The 20,726-nt window shown below is 45.7% G+C and overlaps 1 protein-coding gene across 1 annotated transcript in view; it reads right to left on the minus strand.

Annotated features, from left to right (window-relative positions):
• LOC124548252 (discoidin domain-containing receptor 2-like) overlaps positions 1–20,726 on the minus strand; it is a 939,799-nt gene that overhangs the window by 548,036 nt on the left and 371,037 nt on the right. The window contains exon 2 of the mRNA XM_047125161.1: positions 15,316–15,402. Coding sequence (XP_046981117.1) covers positions 15,316–15,382 — 67 coding nt within the window. The 5' untranslated portion in view covers positions 15,383–15,402. The remainder of the gene's footprint in view (positions 1–15,315; positions 15,403–20,726) is intronic.

Raw genomic sequence — 20,726 nt, forward strand, 5'->3', positions numbered from 1 at the left:
ATCACGTAACATTCCGCCAGTGCGGACGGTATTTGCTTCGTGATACATTGCCCGTGTTAAAATGGACCGTTTACCAATTGCAGAGAAGGTCGAGACCGTGTTGATGTATGGCTATTGTGATCAAAATGCCCAACGGGCGCTTGCTATGTATGCTGCTCGGTATCCTGGACGACATCATTCAAGTGTCCGAACCGTTTGCCGGATAGTTACGTTATTAAAGAAAACAGGAAGTGCTCAGCCACATGTGAAACGTCAACCACGACCTGCAACAAATGACGATGCCCAAGTAGGTGTTTTAGCTGCTGTCGCGGCTAATCCGCACATCAGTAGCAGACAAATTGCGCGAGAATCGGGAATCTCAAAAATGTCGGTGTTGCGAATGCTACATCAACATCGATTGCACCCGTACCATATTTCTATGCACCAGGAATTGCATGGCGACGACTTTGAACGTCGTGTACAGTTCTGCCACTGGGCACAAGAGAAATTACGGGACGATGATAGATTTTTTTGCACGCGTTCTATTTAGCGACGAAGCGTCATTCACCAACAGCGGTAACGTAAACCGACATAATATGCGCTATTGGGCAACGGAAAATCTACGCGGCATTATGGGAGGAAGGATAATTGGCCCCCATTTTGTCGATGGCAATCTAAATGGTGCAATTTATGCTGATTTCCTACGTAGTGTTCTACCGATGTTACTACAAGATGTTTCATTGCATGGCGGAATGGCGATGTACTTCCAACGTGATGGATGTCCGGCACATAGCTCGCGTGCGGTTGAAGAGGTATTGAATAGAATATTTCATGACAGGTGGATTGGTCGTCGAAGCACCATACCACGTTTCGCACGTTCACCGGATCTGATTTCTTTCTGTGGGGAAAGTTGAAGTATATTTGCTATTGTGATCCACCGACAACGCCTGACAACATGCGTCAGCGCGTTGTCAATGCATGTGCGAACATGCATTACGGTAGGCGAACTACTCGCTGTTGAGAGGAACGTCGTTACACGTATTGCCAAATGCACTGAGGTTGACGGACATAATTTTGTGCATTTATTGCATTAATGTGGTATTTATAGGTAATCACGCTGTAACAGCATGCGTTCTCAGAAATGATAAGTTCACAAAGGTACATATATCACATTGGAACAACCGAAATAAAACGTTGAAACGTACCTACGTTCTGTATTTTAATTTAAAAAACCTACCTGTTACCAACTATTCGTCTAAAATTGTGAGCCAAATCTTTGTGACTATTACAGCGCCATCTATCACAAAGCGAAAAAAGTGGTCCAACTAAAACATTCATATTTCTTTACGTACTACACGAATATGTAATAAAAAGGGGGGTTCCTATTTAGAAAAAACGCAGTTGATATCCGTTTGACCTATGGCAGCGCCATCTAGCGGGCCAACCATAGCGACATCTGGTTTCCCCCTTCAAGCTAGACAAGTTTCGTTCTTTGTAGTTTTTTCATTTGGCGCTTATTTCGTGAGGTATTTGGGCCGGTCACGATAAATGGACCACCCTGTATATCAACGCCCGTTAGCAGCTGAAGGTGTTAAAGTAATTCTAATTTCGTTCTAGACGGCTGCAGGTCATCAATGGTGTCTGTTCTTCGGACATGTCCGAAAGAATAGACACCATATCCATATAAGTATATGTACCGTTAGTGGCTGAATGGCTGAATAGAAGTTTTCACAACGTCCTTCAGTGTGCTTCATCTGAATTGTCTTCCCTTATCTCCATGTTGTGCATTGAGCTGAAATTATGGAATAACGACTTCTTGGTCAAAAAAAAAAAAAAAAAGTCGTAGTTATTGCTGACCACAACTAGTCTGAGTTTAATCCACTGAATGGTTGGTGCTTATTCCGCACTTGTAACAGTGGTTGCTCGCCATTGTTTAAGTGCTACTTGAAGTTTTTCCTTACTGTTACTTGTTTACGCCACAAGCTGTCTGCCACTTTAGATCTGGTGGTCTTCAAAGCAGTGTTATTTTTCAGCGAGCTGCAGGGCGTTTGTCGTTGCAGTAGTGTTTGATGAAATCGGATATTTAGTGCTGTTAAATTGTCATAAGCTCTGTAGTACATCTGCTTTATTAAGTTGTTGTTTGTAACGCCTTGGGGTCTTTTCTTGGATTCATCATTTAATCTTTCAATTATTTTAAGGAAAGCTATCATACTAATATACGCTGTTCAGACTGTACTTTACATCGCTCTGAAATCTAAGTGCCTTGGAATAGAGCCTAACTTGTAAATGATAGCAATTAGTACCACCTCCTAGAGATAAGCTCCTGTTTCTCACAGATATTTCAGTTTGGGACAAAGAAGTAACTGGCTGTGTAGCCTAGACGACCTGTGGACTTTTTTTCTGTTTCAAGTAGCTTTCTGAGGTTAATCGTTTCACCCTATTCAGTTAAGTTATTTTAGGGGGGGGGGGGGGTGAGACGTTTATTACGCCAGCGTTTTATCGTTCTATGTTATTAGGTGATGTTGCTCTGCGTAATTTTGAGAAAAGTTATTGTTCGATTATTATGGAAGATTTGAAGGTATTATGCCATTAAGTTAGTAAGGCGTGGGCAAATTATATTTCCTTAACTTGTATCTTTTAGCTTATGTTTCACCTGAGTATTGTTTATTAACAACTCTTAGTTTTACAGATTGAAGGTCAGCTGTCTGGGGCGGCGATTGGCCGCGGGATCCTGTTGCCGTTACGAACCAGTATGATGTTTTTCAGGAGTGTTTGTGGCCGCCCGACTTTAACTTAGTGGAGTTGTTGGCGCTAGCCGCGTGTTTGCTTAGCCAATGCTCTTACTTTCAAGCTCTTATGTTAATTTCCGCCAAACATTTTACGACTCTCCTGAAATGGGTAATATTACCTTATTTATGATTAACCTTCAGATTTTCTAAATCAGATTATTTCATTTTGCACTTCCTGTGCTCATATTTGAAAAATTTGGGCTTACTTTCTATAGTGGTCAATGTTTGAGATGTTTTTTAATCATTTTGCCATCACTTCCATATTATATTCATTCCATGCATTTAATAAAACATCTTGCTGGGTCGTAGCTGTTAGCATTCAACTTTCATGGTTCATCTGTTCTGAAGACTGAATGTTTGCAATTGTGATTTAGTAACTGCAGTTGAGAGAGAACAAGTTACTCTGTCACCTATTTTCATATACGAAAAATTAGTAAAGAGTTTTTACGACCTATGCACCTTGAGCATTACTCTAGAAAGTTAATGGCCTGAGGAGATGTTGAAGGAGCATGGTAGGGCGCTAAAAGAATGAGGTATGTTTATGGTTCTTAGTTTGTAGAAATGGCATGTTGGAAGTTGAAAGCAAGTGGCGGCGAGTCCATCTCTCAGTAAATCTTGCCGGACAGGCAGATAGATTACCACCTTGTCGAGACAGGTCTCCAGTAGGATAATGCCACTATACCTGCACTGGCGCCAGCCAAATGTGGTGGGGGCAATGGACTGAATGGATGCGTCTACCCAATGGAGTTGTAAACCAGGCATTGTGTGCAGTGCCACACCTAATAAAAATTCACAATTTTCCGTGTTCGCCAAAACTGGAAATAGGCCTGTGGCCCACTTCCATCGGCCATCTCGGTCATATAAGAAACTCTGGCATCTGAGAAATGTTTAGAGATAGATTCTTTATGACACCTCATAGTTAGGTCTAACATGCTCCAAGGCAAAGGTGATTTAGATAAAGATCTTTAAGATTGTATCTGTTTGCTTGTTGCCACGGGAAGTAACATGACTTTGAAGAAAAACATCTTCTCCCTCCACAAAAACTTAAAAAAGGCCAGTAATTGGCTGTTTCTTTTTTTTTCAGACACGCAGGTTTCTTAACTCTTGCGCTGGTTCGACATGAGTTTGTGCTGTCATATAGGAGGGGAGATTTAGTGCCTCTAAAGTCCTGCGATTGGCTCAAGATGGGGTGAAGGTGCTGACGTTTGTGCACTTGGTGGTAAAACGGAATTTTTTTGTCTGGAGTGGTGCGAGGCAAGGCACTTGGGTTCTGGACTTCGATCTGGAAGCATCTTCTGGTCGAAGCTCTGGCATGTATGGTTGGTACTTGAGATCTGTCCTAAGACTGACTTCACTTGAAAGTAGTTTAGACTGGGGAGCCTGTGGTGAAATTCTTACTGTTCCAACAGTGTGACTTCAAAGGTCTCGGACTACTCTTTGCCGACGGCACACTTACTCGTTTTTGGTTTACTAGTCTTACTAGACGTTTGGTGTCCTTGTGCGCTCTGTCGCATATGTGAGCCAAGTTGGTCCTTGGTACGACCCGCAAATGGGTGTGTCTACCGTGATTTCAGGGCTCTGGTAGAGAGTAAATTGCGATCCGTCTGCCTGATCGCTAGACCGCGAGATTTTGCTTTTCTTTTGTGGCCGCGATCGATTCACAGGTGCCACCTTACGCCCCGTCTCTGCCGCACACATCTCGCCAGGTGCAAGTTACAGGGCTGCACGAAGCAAACAGGGTAATGTACTGCTGCTCCGGCCTTGTCAGGGTGTACAAATCCCAATGGCCGCTTGCTCTCAGCTGCACCTATATAGACTTCTGTAGATTGTCGATCAAAGTCTGCACAGCGTCAAATCAATTCAGATTGCGTTATCCACATTTACTGGGCCAGAGTACGTGACACGCTTCTGCCACCCTGCATCCTTACCCATTGTAGTCTCAAACCACCTGTTAGTTGTTCACGATATCCCATCACAATGTGTTTAGCATACATTATGTCTGTCTTTGTTTTTGGGGAAATAAATGTTGTCAGTAAATTAGATTTTGAATACATTATCAATTTTTTTTATCCGGTCCAAAACAGGTTAACTTTAACAGTTACAGACGTCCCCTTTTTAATATTGAAATTGATCTAACTTTCCTTTTTCATGACCCTTTGGGAGCCGAAGTGACGATTTTTTCTTGACGTTTTCGCAGAGTAATTCTTTTAATTAGTCCAAGACCAAATTGCTTTAAATAAGAAATGTCTTACCTTATTATCTTGCCATTTGTATTTATTACTGATTTCTTGCGTGTGGCTTGGGTCCTTTGATCGGTGACTTAAACAGATTATTTATTAAAAAAAGAGTCCTGTCGCTCATTCTTTGACATGGTTACTATTGTATTTCGTTTATTAGTGTAATGTGGTCTGGAAATAAATGTAAACTTTCAAAGGAAAAATGATGCGATTTTTTAAATAATATTGTACTTAAGTTAACACTTCCGGGCTGATAGGCCGTGAAGGACTCCCTGACGTTTCGATTCCGATGGCAGGTGACATGTTCGGAGGTAAAACGGCAACGGAGAGGACGTAATTTTATACATTGACCATTGCCCATCAACCCGGATGTTTTAACTGCAACGGATACCGGCCATGAAATCCTACATTGTATGAATAATATTGTAGTTAGAAACGAGAGGAATAACCTGACGTGTCCTGTGACTGTGATGTCAAACAACGTACTCGCTCTCGGCAGTACAGACGGGCACAGGCTGGCCTGCAGATGCAAAAACACTGAAACTGATCACTAGACCGTGGCAGCCAGACGCTTGAGACAGTATTTCCAAAGTGGCCAGGCACGGGTTTATCACGGGTCTTCGTTTCAGTGGAGTACCGTCAGTAGTTTTAATTCCAGTAAATCCCCATCGCCAAATTCAACTGCCATGGGCTGAAAAAAAGTGTTGATGGGAGAGGTAACCGTAGACAAATAGGGACTGTAACAGTGGATAGACTGATTATGCATCAGTTCAATGCCGGGTACATGTTGATACACGCTGGAGGTTGATAACAATTACGTGCAAAACCATATGAGTCGATAATATTCGCTTCCATCAGACGAGGGAATAATGACCGTATTCTGAATGTTTACACGAGATGAAAGACGCCCAGCACATAAAGGTTTTCATCTCTTTTCTGTGAACGATACAGGAATGCAGTGCTATAATGTGCATCCGTTTGTGAATGTATCTTTAACAGACTATATGTATCTTTAACAAGAGACAGCCCAACCCTGTCACTACAGAGTTATGTCAAAATGGTTTGAAGAAAAATCCTTAGAGGTCAGAATGTTTACATGGCAGATAACCAGGCTTTCAACTAATTACAAATATCAGGGGAGCCATCGAGCGAGATCGTAGGCGTTGTAATATTATCAGAATAATAAAACATAGTAAACAGAGTCCCCAACTAATGACTGATAATTTCCGGAATGGAAATCAGTAAATATTCACCAAACTGATTGACAAACACTGAGACGAGACTTTAAAAAAAATGCATAGCCCTTTGCATTTATAGGGAAAATAACTAATGCCTTGCTAAGTAAGTAGTACAACACGAATACAGCATCACGGGTGGTTTGGATTGTGAAATGGCACCTCCCTTGGCGTGTAAGTACCTTGAAAGCTAAGACCTTCTTAAAATCTAGTAAATTCCGGACGGTGACCATAATGACAAATGATTCAAATGGCTCTGAGCACTATGGGACTTAACATCTGACGTCATCAGTCCCATAGAACTTAAAACTACTTAAACCTAACTAACCTAAGGACATCACACACATCCATGCCTGAGGCAGGATTCGAACCTGCGGCCGTAGCGGTCGCGCGGTTCCAGAGTGAAGCGCCTAGAACCGCTCGGCCCTAACCATAATGACAAGATAAATTAAAAATTACATACTGTTAATCACTGAAACCGTGAAAAGTTACAACCATCCCACAACTCAGTGTTTTGCCTTGTGTACTCACCAAATTAGATGCGAGTGTCATGATTCACTTTGAGACGCGTTCATAAGAAATTCTGAAAATCTTACAAAAATCGCTCTTCTCTGTTCACATTTTCGTCCACCACTGGAACAAGCTACTTAGGACATAACGCCTCAGCATTGGCTTTTTGTGCACTTATGTGAAAACTGTGCAAGAGCCGAAACTTTGGCATATATGAAAACTGCCCAAAAGCTGAAACTTTGGCATCACCAGTGACTGTATGGTTACCCTAAATCAACTGAGGACAGTCTAGGAATTTCGTACGGCAATGTCATAATGATATTCCTGTTCCATCCTTACCGCAGTTGGTTACTACTTCATATGAAATGAGTTTTTTGTCGACAAAATGTTAAACTATGGCATTCATTTTAGTGTATGCGATCCAAACTGGGTGTAATCATTCCGGAGCAAACTGATCCGCCGCTCAAAGAAACGTACGAATGTGATGAGTTGATCATCTCGAAACATCCACACATATTATGTACAGAAATTATGATCAGAAGCGGTTACTGTGAAGAGCGAGTGCTATTTGGCTTTCCCGATTTCGATTCATAGCTCCTTTATCCTGGCAAGTATCGTGATCATTGGAAGTATCAGTGTTAGCAGGATAAGGGAATAGACTTCAGCACCAGAACAAGCTACGTGGATCTTGAGGTTGTTCTTAACAGTCGTGGCTACAGCCGGCTAGCGGATTTAGTAAACAAAGTAGGTAGCTTCTCTTCGCTGGGCGGGACCATAGCTCATTGTCTGCAGAGTCGTGTCTCGAATTGATTGAAACTTCTCGATTCAAAACGATTGACCTCATTAATTCCTGTGTTCCGATTTATACGGTCTTGGTTATGGTTGCGTTACTGAGTGTAGCCTTTTAGTAATTCAGGACACGTCATAGACGACATTGGCTCGTTCATCACAAAAAAGTAATTATTAGGTTGGCTCATAGCATCAAAAATAGAAAAGAATGGAATTGCACCTTTACCAGTGCTTCCTAACGATTTTCCTTGGCATATACGCCTAGTTCAGAAGTCGAACCTTGTGGCACTTGAGCGCAGCAGGAGTAAAGAAAATTCCAGACTACAAGAATCTCATCTACATTGCTGGCTCGTATGAGCCCAGTAGTAAAACTCCAGGCTAGTGATGTGTCTCAGAGAAGTCTTTCAAACAGAAAATCGATCTCCTCTTGAAACTCGTACAGTCCACTCGTCTCCACGCCGCTGCCCCCTTCTGATATTTTACTTATGACTACTACACAAAAACATTTTAAATCTTTTGTCACCATACCTAATCGCAGTAATTCTGGGAGATGTTGATACATGTCTTCATATATGTGGCATAGCTCACTGTCATTGGAGCATTATTTTTAACTATTTAGATTAATAGAAGTCGCTACGTGTTTCGAACCTCAGCTCGTAAAAATTAGCTTAACATCAATGTAATAATTTAATATATAAGTTTATGTTAAGCCTAGTATATAAATACAGCATTCATTCGAATGGGCAACTGCTGACGAGCTGAGGTGGTGGTTGTTGGGATGTTTAAGGGGGACTAAACAGCTAAGGTCATCAGTCCCCCATTCCAAAAACAGGCGAGACAGAAATGCACGAAGCAGGTAAAACCCCAAGGGGAAGGAGACTCCCCCCTCAGGCCCTAAAAGAACACAAATGCGGTAACGAACACTACAGACACGAAGAGGACAGATGAACACCAGACAAAAGAAACAGAAGAAAAGAAGACGGCCGGAGACTGGTTGACTGACCACGACTACAAAAAAGGGAAAGAGTCAACCAACCGACTACACACTAAAATCTGCAACCAAATATGAGAGACTCGAGGACAAGAGACACACAAAGGGAAAGGTGCAGGACCACTCTAAATGGAACCATAAAAAGGACTAGCACAGATAAAATGTAAAACACTGTCAGCCATGGAGGCATCGTCGCACAAAATCAAAGGCAAGGTGCCCGGGAGATTAAAAGACTGCCGAAGGGTGCGCAGTCGGGGACACTCCAATAAAATGTGGGCGACCGTCAGCCGGGACCCACACTGACACAGGGGGGGATCCTCCTGACGCAAAAGATGGCCGTGCATCAGGTATGTATGGCCGATGCGCAGCCGACACAGGATAACAGAGTCCCTGCGAGAAGACCGCAGGGAGGAGCGCCACACATCGGTCGTCTCCTTGACAGCCCGCAGTTTATTAGGCGCCATCATGCCTCGCCACTCAGCAGACCACACCCCAAGCACCTTACGGCGCAACACCAGCTGCTGATCGCGAGCTGTGAGGCCGATCTCCAAAGCTGGGGCGTCGATCGCCCCTTTGGCCAGCCTGTCAACACGTTCGTTCCCCGGGATGCCAACATGACCTGGCGTCCAAACCAAGACCACCGAACGACCAGAACGGGCAATGGCGGAAACAGACTCCTGAATAGAGGACACCAGAGGAGGAGAGGGATAGCAGCGGTCGATGGCCTGAAGGCTGCTCAGGGAGTCACTGCAGATGACGATGGACCTACCTGAGCAGAAACGCATATGCTCAAGAGCGCGTAAGATGGCCACCAGCTCTGCAGTAAAAATACTGCAGCCAGCTGGCAAGGAGCGTTGCTCAACATGGGCAGCATGAGCAAAAGAGTAGGCAGTGCGACCATCAACCACGGAACCATCAGTGTAGACAGGCTCACAGCCCGGAAATGAGGCGAGGAGCGCAAGAAAACGGCGACGGAGGGCCACAGGCGGAACCGAGTCCTTGGGTCCCTGCGCCAAGTCCAGACGGACGGACGGCCGGGGCAAACACCAGCGAGCCGTAGGTGCACGGACCCGGAAGGGAGGCAGAAGAGGGAATGACCCCAGTTCCGACAGCAGGGACCGGACGCGGACAGCTACGGAAAGCCCAGACCTAGGTCGCCGTTTGGGCAGATGGAGGACCATGGCAGGGAAAAGCAGGCGACGATTGGGATGGCCTGGCGAGCAATGCACGTGGACAGCATAGTCGGCGAGCAGACGATGGCGGCGAATCCGCAGCGGGGGAACCCCGGCCTCCACCAGTAGACTATCCACGGGGCTAGTGCGAAAAGCGCCAGTGGCAAGCCGAACCCCACAGTGGTGTATGGAGACTAACAACTTCAACACTGAGGATGACGCAGACCCATAGGCCAGGCTCCCATAATCAAGCCGGGACTGCACAAGGGCTCTGTACAATCGCAGCAGCGTGCAGCGATCTGCACCCCAAGACGTGTGGCTAAGGCAGCGGAGGGCGTTGAGGTGCCGCCAGCATTTTTGCTTCAGCTGAGTAACATGAGGAACCCATGTGAGCCGGGCATCAAACACGAGTCCCAAGAAGCGGCAAGTGTCCACCACTTCAAGCAGGTGGCCGTCGAGGTAAAGTTCAGGATGAGGGTGGACCGTCCGACGCCTGCAGAAGTGCATAACTCGAGTCTTGGGTGCAGAGAACTGAAAACCATGAGTCAGAGCCAATGATGCTGCCTTGCGAACGGCGACTTGCAGCCTGCGGTCGGCGACTCCCGTACTCGTGGAGCTAAATGAGATGCAGAAGTCGTCGGCATATAAAGAAGGGGACACCGACGACCCCACTGCTGCAACCAGACCATTAATGGCCACCAGGAATAAGGAGACACTCAACACTGAGCCCTGCGGGACCCCATTTTCCTGTATATAAGATGAACTAGAGGTGGCACCGATTTGCACCCGGAAAGAGCGGCGCAATAAAATGGTACGATAGCTGTCCACCGCCAGTGGGTCCGCACCGGGCTTCAAGATGGGGACAATAACACCCTCTCGCCATTGCGACGGGAACACGCCTTTGCTCCAAATGCGATTAAATATCGCGAGAATGTGTCTCTGGCAGTCCCTGGAGAGATGCTTCAGCATCTGCGCGTGGATGCAGTCTGGGCCTGGTGCTGTAGCAGGGCAATCGGCGAGGGCAGCGAGGAATTCCCTCTCGCTGAAAGGAGCATTGTATGTTTCAGAACGACGCGTGTGGAATGAGAATGGCGTCCGCTCGGCTCGCTCCTTTAGAGAGTGAAAGGCGGGGGGATAAGATGCAGTCGCAGAGCTCTGAGCAAAGTGCGTGGCAAGCCGTTCAGCAATGGCGGCAGCGTCCGTGCAGACAGCGCCGTCCAAGGAGAGCCCAGGGACACCCATAGGGGTCTGGTATCCATAAATCCGCCGGATCCGGGACCACACGAGTGAGGGGGAGACATGGGAGCCCAAGGATGAGACATACCTCTCCCAGCACTCCTGCTTACGCCGTGCAATAAGACGACGGGCCAAGGCACGGAGCCTCTTAAAGGCGATGAGGGTCTCGAGAGACGGGTGCCGCCTATGACGCTGGAGAGCCCGCCGACGGTCGCGAATAGCCTCATCAATCTCCGGCGACCACCAGGGTACAGCCTTCCTCCGAGGGAGGCCAAAAGATCGGGGGATGGCAGCCTCGGCCGCTGAAATGATGGACGTGGTTAAAACACGGACCACCTCGTCAATGTCACCCTGTGGGGGAGACTCAATGGTTGCAGCAGAAGTAAAAGCTGGTCAGTCTGCCCTGTGGAGAGCCCAGCGGGGCAGGCGCCCAGAAGAACGACACTGGGGTAGTGACAAATAGATGGGAAAATGGTCACTGCCGCACAGGTCAGGGTGCACCCTCCAGTGGAGGGATGGGACAAGTCCGGGGCTGCAAAGAGAGAGATCGATGGCCGAGAACGAGCCATGGACAACACTGAAATGCGTGGGAGCACCGGTGTTCAAGAGGCTAAGGTCGAGCTGAGCCAACAAATGCTCCACGGCCCGACTGCGGTCATCAGAGACAGTCCCACCCTATAGAGGGTTGTGGGCATTGAAATCGCCCAGAAGCAGCAATGGTGGCGGGAGTTGAGCCAGCAGCGCAGCCAAGACATGTCGGGGGAGCTCCCCATCCGGAGGAATGTAAACAGAGCAAACAGTAATAGCAGGCGAGAGCTCAACCCTGGCAGCAACTGCCTCTAAAGGCGTCTGAAGGGGTACTGGCGAGCTACAGACAGAGTGGTGAACAAAGAGGCAAACCCCACCTGACGCTCGTTGACAGGCAGCACGGTTCTTATAGTATCCCCGAGAACCGCGAAGGGCGGGGGTCCGCAGTGCAGGAAACCAAGTTTCCTGCAGAGCAATGCAGAGAACAGGGGAATCACTCAGAAGCATCCGGAGCTCAGGCAGGTGGCGGAAATAACCGCTGCAGTTCCATTGGAGAATGGAAGCAGGAAGGGACTGGGAGGGCATGAATGCGACTAAGAGGCAGACAGCGCTTCAGAGCCAATTGCCGCCACCGGGGGAGAGTCAGCTGAGTCCATAGGAGAGGCCCCCAAGGGTTCCGTGAGGGCGAGATCCGCGGCAGAGGCGAGGATCTCCACCTCACCCCCGGAGCCAGGACTATGTACAGCAGACGGTGCTGAAACCGCCAGAACATCCTTCTTCTTGGACACATGCCGTTCCTTCTTCTCACGTCGTCCCTTAGGGTGAGAGGGCTGGGAGAGCTTCTCTGAAGGAGCGTCGGAGGCTGACGACGACGCAGAAGCCCTACGACCAGCAGGTGGCGGAACCTTCAGCCACTGGCTGGCATCTGGCTGGGAAGGAGAAGAAACGGAGGAAGAGAGAGCCCCGAGGGACCCCTTCCGCGAGAGAGGAACCGGCGGAGGCAACGCCGGCGGAGAAGGAGGGGGAGGGATCGAGCCTCCCGGTTGTGGAGCAGATGTCACTCCCGAAGTAAGCATGGGGGGAGCGACAGAAGAGGGTTTGCCCCCAACTGCTGAGGGGGCAACAGAGGAAGGCTTGCCCCCAGACACGAGGGGGGCAGACAGAGATACACGGCCCCGAGGGCCCACTGAAGGCGGCACAGATGAGGCGACAACCGTCGCTCGCGTGGGCGACGATAACGTGGCTGCAGCATAAGATGGTCGAATGGAAGCAGGATACAACCTTTCATATTTCAGTTTTGCCTCTCGATAAGTAAGCCGGTCCAGGGTCTTAAATTCCATGATCTTCCGCTCCTTATGAAGAACGGGGCAATCCGGCGAGCATGGAGAGTGGTGCTCCCGACAGTTGACACATACAGGCGGAGGCGCACATGGAGAATCGGGATGAGAGGGGCGTCCGCAATCACGACATGTAGCGCTGGATGGGCAACGGGAGGACATATGCCCAAACTTCCAGCACTGGAAGCACCGCATCGGGGGAGGGACGTATGGCTTCACGTCGCAACGGTAAACCATCACCTTGACCCTCTCGGGCAAGACATCACCCTCAAAGGCCTAGATAAAGGCACCGGTGGCCACCCTGTTAGCCTTGGGCCCTCTATGTACACGACAGACAAAATGTACACCACGTCGTTCCAAGTCGGCTCTCAGCTCGTCATCGGATTGTAACAAGAGGTCACGATGGTAAATAATCCCCTGGACCATATTTAAGCTACTGTGGGGAGTGACGGTAACAGGGACGTCACCCAGCTTATCGCACAAGAGCAACGCTCGTGACTGGGCTGGGGAGGACGTCTTGAGGAGGATGGACCCATTCCTCATTTTAGACAACCCCGCCACTTCCCCAAACTTTTCCTCCAGGTGTTCCACAAAAAACAGAGGCTTCGTCATAAGAAAGGAGTCACCATCAGTCCTGCTGCAGACAAGGTATTGCGGTACGTAAGGCTCCCGCTTGGCACTAGATCGGCGTCCCTCCCATGGCGCAGCCAATGAGGGGAACGACTGAGGGTCATATTGTGCAGCATCAAAGTCTACTCTACCACGCTTAGAGACGCTGGTGGCCGTGCGACCACCAGCTTGGTGTGATTTATTGCGCTTCATTGCGCCACATCCGCCCAGATGCAACCTACTCCGAACGAGGGCTCTCCCCAAGGGCGCCACCCAGCCAAAGCAACGGGTACCTGGCCGATATCCCGTTGCCTGGAGTCCCCGTGCCCCAGACAAGATGGGCACATACTCCTCGGCATGCATGGGGAGGAAACAGCTCTGGCATCTGTAGTGCGACCCCTGCGTGGTCAGGGGGCTACCACCAAGAGGGTACATGACGACCCCACCACAACGGACTGGCTACCGTGCTGGATTTTAGGTGTTGAAAGGGTCCACAGTTGTCGTAGGCGCTAAGAAGAAGAGTGCGCACAAGGCGAGAAGGAGACAACCCAGAAGATGTTGGGCGTAGTCCCCCCCACACGACAATAGGTAACATGCAAGATGGTGGAGCATGATGGACTAATAGAAAAACACCACGTAATGTGTCCTTCCCCAAATGGCACGCACTAACAACGGAAATTTGGAAAAAAAAGGAGGTCAAACCCAAGAGGGGACCATCACAGAAGGCCGAAACGTTTGAGACTCCTTTTAGTCGCCTCTTACGACAGGCAGGAATACCGCGGGCCTATTCTTACCCCCGAACCCGCAGGGAGGACGAGCTGAGGCCGCAAGGGTGTAGTAACACGTATTAATCTGCATTGTTTAAGAACAAAGCTTCAGTAGTGACTCGTACCAGAATGTATAAAACTTAATAAATTGTTGTCGTCCAGTCGCGGACTCTCAATCATGTAACATAGTAACAAAATCTCCCTCACAACTTTTCTTGCAATTACAAATTCATGTTAATTAGTTAGATTCACTGAGTTCCCATATTCAAAGAATTCATGTGACAGTAATTGCATCCAGCACTAGTTAAGGGTCTTCATACTTTCTTTCAAATACTGAGATGGATAATTCAATGAGTTACATAAAACACCACATCTCTGATTACTAAAACTTCGTAATTTTACAGTATTCAGGGATGAAGCAAATGAGATACCTGTAGGTGATTACAATACTATTTAAATGCGTTATCGAACAAAACGTACTAACTAAAATACATGTTATATTTTTGGATGGTTGGCAATGTCTACTAAAAACCTTGCCCAACACAATACTTTTGTTGATAAGAGCTCTGACGGCGAATTCTATTGCTAATAGACACGATGTAAGGTTAAACCATTAGAGCTCAAAACTGCCAACTGAACTGGTATTATTTCCCAAAACAGCCCCTTTTTACTTCAACAGAAGGAAGTACTTCTATATTTACTAATGGTTTTGTTAAGCACAACACGGATAATAAAACTGCATATAACAGTATTTTCTATACTCTAACATCGTTATTGTTCGAAACTATATACAACACCCTTCTGTTGTACTCTGATCACACCATATAACTCTTGAAACATTATCTTGTCTTCTAAGCCGGTTGTGTGATATAAGATAAATCAAAGAATTTGGTTTTGTTATTCTGGGCACAAATTTCAGCAGCGTGATTCAGGCTTAGCCCTAAACAAACCATCAACGAGAAACTTGAGAGAATGTAAACAGAGTAGATGGTTATCTGGGAATTTACCACAGACACGAGAGAAACAATGTGCTCAAGCAGCGTTGATAACCTGCTCGTGTTTGCACGATACTCCGATATTCAGGCTCGACTGTTCGCTTAGCAAAGTTTCAACGTCGGGAAGCGCTAGTCACTTACCAAGTCGGAGAGAGTGCGCCAGGGCCGCCAACATAAGCAGCAGGTTGCCGGCGACTATCGGCGCCATCTACAGTCGCGTCACGTCATCTGAAACAAATGACGTTATTCGGGTGAGAACCCTGAGATTTTTCGTTTACCCATCACAATAAAATTGTGTCTGATTTTTAAATTATCTCTATAAAAAATAAAATTAAGGAAGATACAAAGTGAAGGATCGTGGAGACGATGTACTCCGTTGCTGAAGAGACTATATGTTTGTTTTTATTTATAATGATGGTATTACTAAAAGACAGACAAAGGAGTAATATCATTTCGTAGTGTGAATAGTTCTTGGAGCGTTTCTCCGTTGTCATGTTGAGGCAAGATGAGGCAGCATTATCTAAGAGCAATATTGTTTGTAAACTACTCTGAATTCATAGTCATCGAACACTGAAGGAGCCTGTTCCAGACAAGAGCAATCTAATGTAACACGAGTAACAGCAGAATTCATTGACAGGACAGAAAAAGAAAAGAAAAAAGAAAAAAAACCGGCCCCGATGGTCTCTGCATATGTGGCTTCAAATGGGGACGCGAAGACTTAGACCATTCTGAATGAAGAACGAACAGCTAGAAAAAAGTAACAATAGTTCGTCTTTTTCACCATTTTCTAAAACGTTATGGAAAATGTGCAATGACAATTATTCCCCAAACGTATGATTTCAATTACGATAGATTTAGTGTTGACACCAAGAGACTGTGTAGGCATTTTTTACTCGCAACCAACGAATGCAGCTTTTAACGAGTTAAACTTACCAGTGGTCATGCTTTCCCTACATCATAAACATTATTACCTAACAATTTCCAGATACCTGTTCGCCAACACTCTCAGCCATAGCTATTCATACGTGTTTACAGCACCATTCAAACAACTTGGTCCCTGATAGTGAAGTTAGCAAACGCTGTACTTATAATGCATGTTTTGTTAAATGAACGGTAATTTATCACAAAACTAGTTACAATAGTATCAGCCTCACTTTTCATGGAATTAAATGCTGAACAGTTAAACACTAGAAACGGTCATTAAGCTACTTTCTCGTATTGGTAGAGTGACCGCTACCGGCATATATACTCAAGTCATAGATACTGCGATAATGAATGTCACAATTGACATATCAGCTGAAGAGGAGTGGACATATCTAAAAATGACAGTCACATAAGATGGACAAACACATGTACAAGGAAGGTAACTGCAAAGAAAACTTGGGTAATAGCAAAAAATAAATTGATAAACGAAATAATGAAGTAGAAAATGTTCAAGAAATTCAGGAATACAGAAATACAGGGTGTTACAAAAAGGTACGGCCAAACTTTCAGGAAACATTCCTCACACACAAAGAAAGAAAATATGTTATGTGGACATGTGTCCGGAAACGCTTACTTTCCATGTTAGAGCTCATTTTATTACTTCTCTTCAAATCACATTAATCATGGAATGGAAACACACAGCAACAGAACGTACCAGCGTGACTTCAAACACTTTGTTCCAGGAAATGTTCAAAATGTCCTCCGTTAGCGAGGATACATGCATCCGCCCTCCGTCGCATGGAATCCCTGATGCGCTGATGCAGCCCTGGAGAATGGCGTATTGTATCACAGCCGTCCACAATACGAGCACGAAGAGTCTCTACATTTGGTACCGGGGTTGCGTAGACAAGAGCTTTCAAATGCCTCCATAAATGAAAGTCAAGAGGGTTGAGGTCAGGAGAGCGTGAAGGCCATGGAATTGGTCCGCCTCTACAAATTCATCGGTCACCGAATCTGTTGTTGAGAAGCGTACGAACACTTCGACTGAAATGTGCAGGAGCTCCATCGTGCATGAACCACATGTTGTGTCGTACTTGTAAAGGCACATGTTCTAGCAGCACAGGTAGAGTATCCCGTATGAAATCATGATAACGTGCTCCATTGAGCGTAGGTAACTGACGAAACTAAAATCTCTAACATGGAAATTAAGCGTTTCCGGACACATGTCCACATAACATCTTTTCTTTATTTGTGTGTGAGGAATGTTTCCTGAAAGTTTGGCCGTACCTTTTTGTAACACCCTATATAAGTCAGGCAAGCCACGGTGCAGGTAAACCATGAAGCAATGGTTAAATGGCTTCAGGAAAAATGTGAAGGTATCGAAATAGAAATGGTCTTCGGCAGGACTGATTCAGATATAGGAAAGTAAAAACAATCTTCGGTGGTGTACGGTCGGAAACATTAAGAGTGCAACGGTTTTCACTGTTAAGCACTGAGAACACATCAGATAGGTGGAAACAGTACACTGAAGGCCTTTACATGGGGGAGGACTTGCCTGACGACGTGATTGATATGGAAGATGTAGGAGATCAACTGTTGAAAGAGTCAGAGTTTAATAGAGCTGTGGACGACTTGCGGTCGAATAATGCGGGAGGGATAGATCTGAGTCATCAGTCTTCTGACTGGTTAGATGAGGCTCCTGTGCCAACCTTATCATTTCAGAATAGCACGTGCACCCGGCGCCCTCAATTATTTGCTGAATGAATCCCAATCTCGCTCTTCGCTACAGTTTTTCCTCTCTACAGCTCCCTCTATTACCATGGAAATCATTTCCTGATGTCTTAGCAAATGTCCTATCATCACGTCCTCTCTTCTTGTCAGTGTTTTCCATGTATTCCTTTCCTTGACGATCCTGCAGAGAACCCCCACATTTCTCACCTTATCAGTCCACCTAATTTGCAACCTTCTGATGTCGCACCACATCTCATTTGTTACTGTTCTCTTCTGTTCCGGTTTCCCCACAGTCCATGTTTAACCACCATACAACTGTGTACTCCAAACGTACATTCTTAGAAATTTCTTCCTCAAGACCTGTGTTTGACATTAGTAGACTTCACTTTGCCAGGAATGCCCTTTTTGCCAGTTCTAGTCTGCCTTTTATGTCCTCCTTCTTCGTCCGTCTAGGTTGCCAGAATTCCTTATCTTCATCTGCTTCTTCATTATCAATCATGATGTTAAGTTTCTCGCTGTTCTCATTTCTGCTACTTCTAATTACTTTCGTCTTTCTTCGATTTACTCTCAGTCCATATTCTGTACTCGTTAGACTGCTCATTCCGCTCAACAGATCTCCTGTAATTTTTCTTCACTGTCACTGAGGATATCAATGTCACCAGCGAATCTTAACATTGATATCTTTTCATCTTGAATTTTAATCTCGCTCTTGAACTTTTCTTTCATTTCCGTCATTGGTTCTTTGACGTATAGACTGAGCAGCAGGGGCGAAAGATTACAGCCCTGTCGTATATCCCTTTTCAACTCGTACACTTTGTTCTTGAATTTCCAATCTTATTCTTCCCTGTTGGTTCTTGTACATATTGTACATAACCCGCCTTTTCCTAGGGCTTATCCCATGTTTTCTCAGAATTTCTAACATCTTGTACCATTTTACACAGTCGAACCCTTTTTCAGGTCGATTTTGGTATAGTCCTGCTTGTATTATTAGCCGCAACGTCATATCTGCCTTAACAGATCCTCAATGTTCTTTTCCATTCTTTTGTATATTATTCTTGTCAGCAACGTGGACGCGTGAGCTGTAAGTCCGAAGATAGCAAAGGCAAACACGTGCAAGAACTATAACAGAATCAGCTTAACAGCTCATGCATCCAAATTACTGACAAGAATAATATACGGAAGAATGAAAATAATACTGAGGATCTGTTAGACGACGATAAATTTGGCTTTCGGATAGGTATGGGCACCAGAGCGGCAATTCTGACGTTTCGATCAGTAGGGCAAGCAGAACTGAAGAAAAATCAAGAAACGTCGTCTTGTAAGATGATGCAAGATGTTTGAAATTCTGATAAAAACACGGTTAAGCATTAGGGAAACACGGATAATATATAATTTGTACAAGAACCAAGAGATAACAATAAGAATGAAAGAGCAAGAGTGAAGTTCTCGGATTAAAAAGGGTGTATGACAGGATGTAGTCTTTCACCCCCGCTGTTGAATCTACACACGGAAGAAGCAACGACAGAAGTAAAAGAAATGTTCAAGAGTGGGATTAAAATTCAGAGCGAAAAAGTGTCGATGATACGATTGACTGATGACATGCCTCAGGAAGAACTTTAGGACGTCTAACGACAAGTGAATATCGATTGGGAGTAAACCAGAGAAAGAGTAGTAGTAGTAGTAGTAGTAGTAGTAGCAATGAGATTAACTATAAACTTAATAACAAAATTGATGCGCACGAAGTAGACGAAATTAAAGTATCCGCTACTCTGTATGGCAATCGAAACATTTTGCCGAAGGAAGGCATTCCTGCGCGAGAGATGTCTACTAGTGTCAAACATTGGCCATAATCTGTGAAAGAAATTTCTGAGAATGTACGTTTAGAGCACAGCCCTGTATGATGGTGAATCATGGGCTCAATAAAAACCAGAAAAAGAGGAGAATCGAAGCGTTCGAGATGTGAGATGTGGTGCCAAAGAATGATGAAAATCTGGAGGACTGGTAATATACGTAATGAGGAGGTTTTCCGCAGATTGGGAGAAGACGGGATGGTTGACATTTGTTAAGGCATCAGGTAATCCATGATAGTAGAGAAAGCTGTAGAGGGTACAAACTGTAGAGGAAGGTAGAGATTCGGATACATCCAATAAATAATTGAGGACGTAGGGTAAAAGATAGACTGGCACAAGAGAGGAATTCCTGGAGGTCTTCGATCCACTCAGAGAACAGTTGAGTTTATAAAAATTTACAATTCTGCCCATTAAAATTGTAACGCCAGGAAGGATAGCATACAAATTTTACGTGCAGTGTGCATATAATATGCTAGAAAGAATTCATTGATTATATTTGTAGTTAATTTGGGGGTATATAGAGTACGAAACATGGTACACACCCCTGACCTCTCAGACAGCAGCTATGTTTCTAACCAGGCTAGGTATTAAGTCGAAAGACCTTGGTTTACAGATACGGGTACGTCATTACATGTTGCTTCGTCTCTATGCTACAGTTCGTCAATGGTAGTGGCTGGCAAGTGGTGAAGAACCTGTCTCAGCAACCCAAAAGCAGATATTTTCAACGGGTGAGATATGGACAACGTGATGGATAGGGCAACTCCTCTGTATCGAGACAGCCAACAGAGCGTGGCCAGCATACGGCCCTACTGTATCTTGTTGAAAGGTAACATCACAGAGAGCTGGAAGACAAGGCACAGCCACCGCTCTTAACAACTCGCATTTGTAACGGCTGCTGTTCACATTACAGGCTTTGCGAACCAGAAATGACGCATTATACACTGGATGGCACTATACTGTGCTCAATTGACAACGAAAAATGTGATCTGTCCAAATCCGTTCTCCTCACAGCCTCCTCTCACGGATCACAGATATGCTACACTCAGA

The sequence above is a fragment of the Schistocerca americana genome, chromosome 1, assembly GCF_021461395.2.
Source record: "Schistocerca americana isolate TAMUIC-IGC-003095 chromosome 1, iqSchAmer2.1, whole genome shotgun sequence".
Taxonomy (NCBI): Eukaryota; Metazoa; Arthropoda; class Insecta; order Orthoptera; family Acrididae; genus Schistocerca; species Schistocerca americana.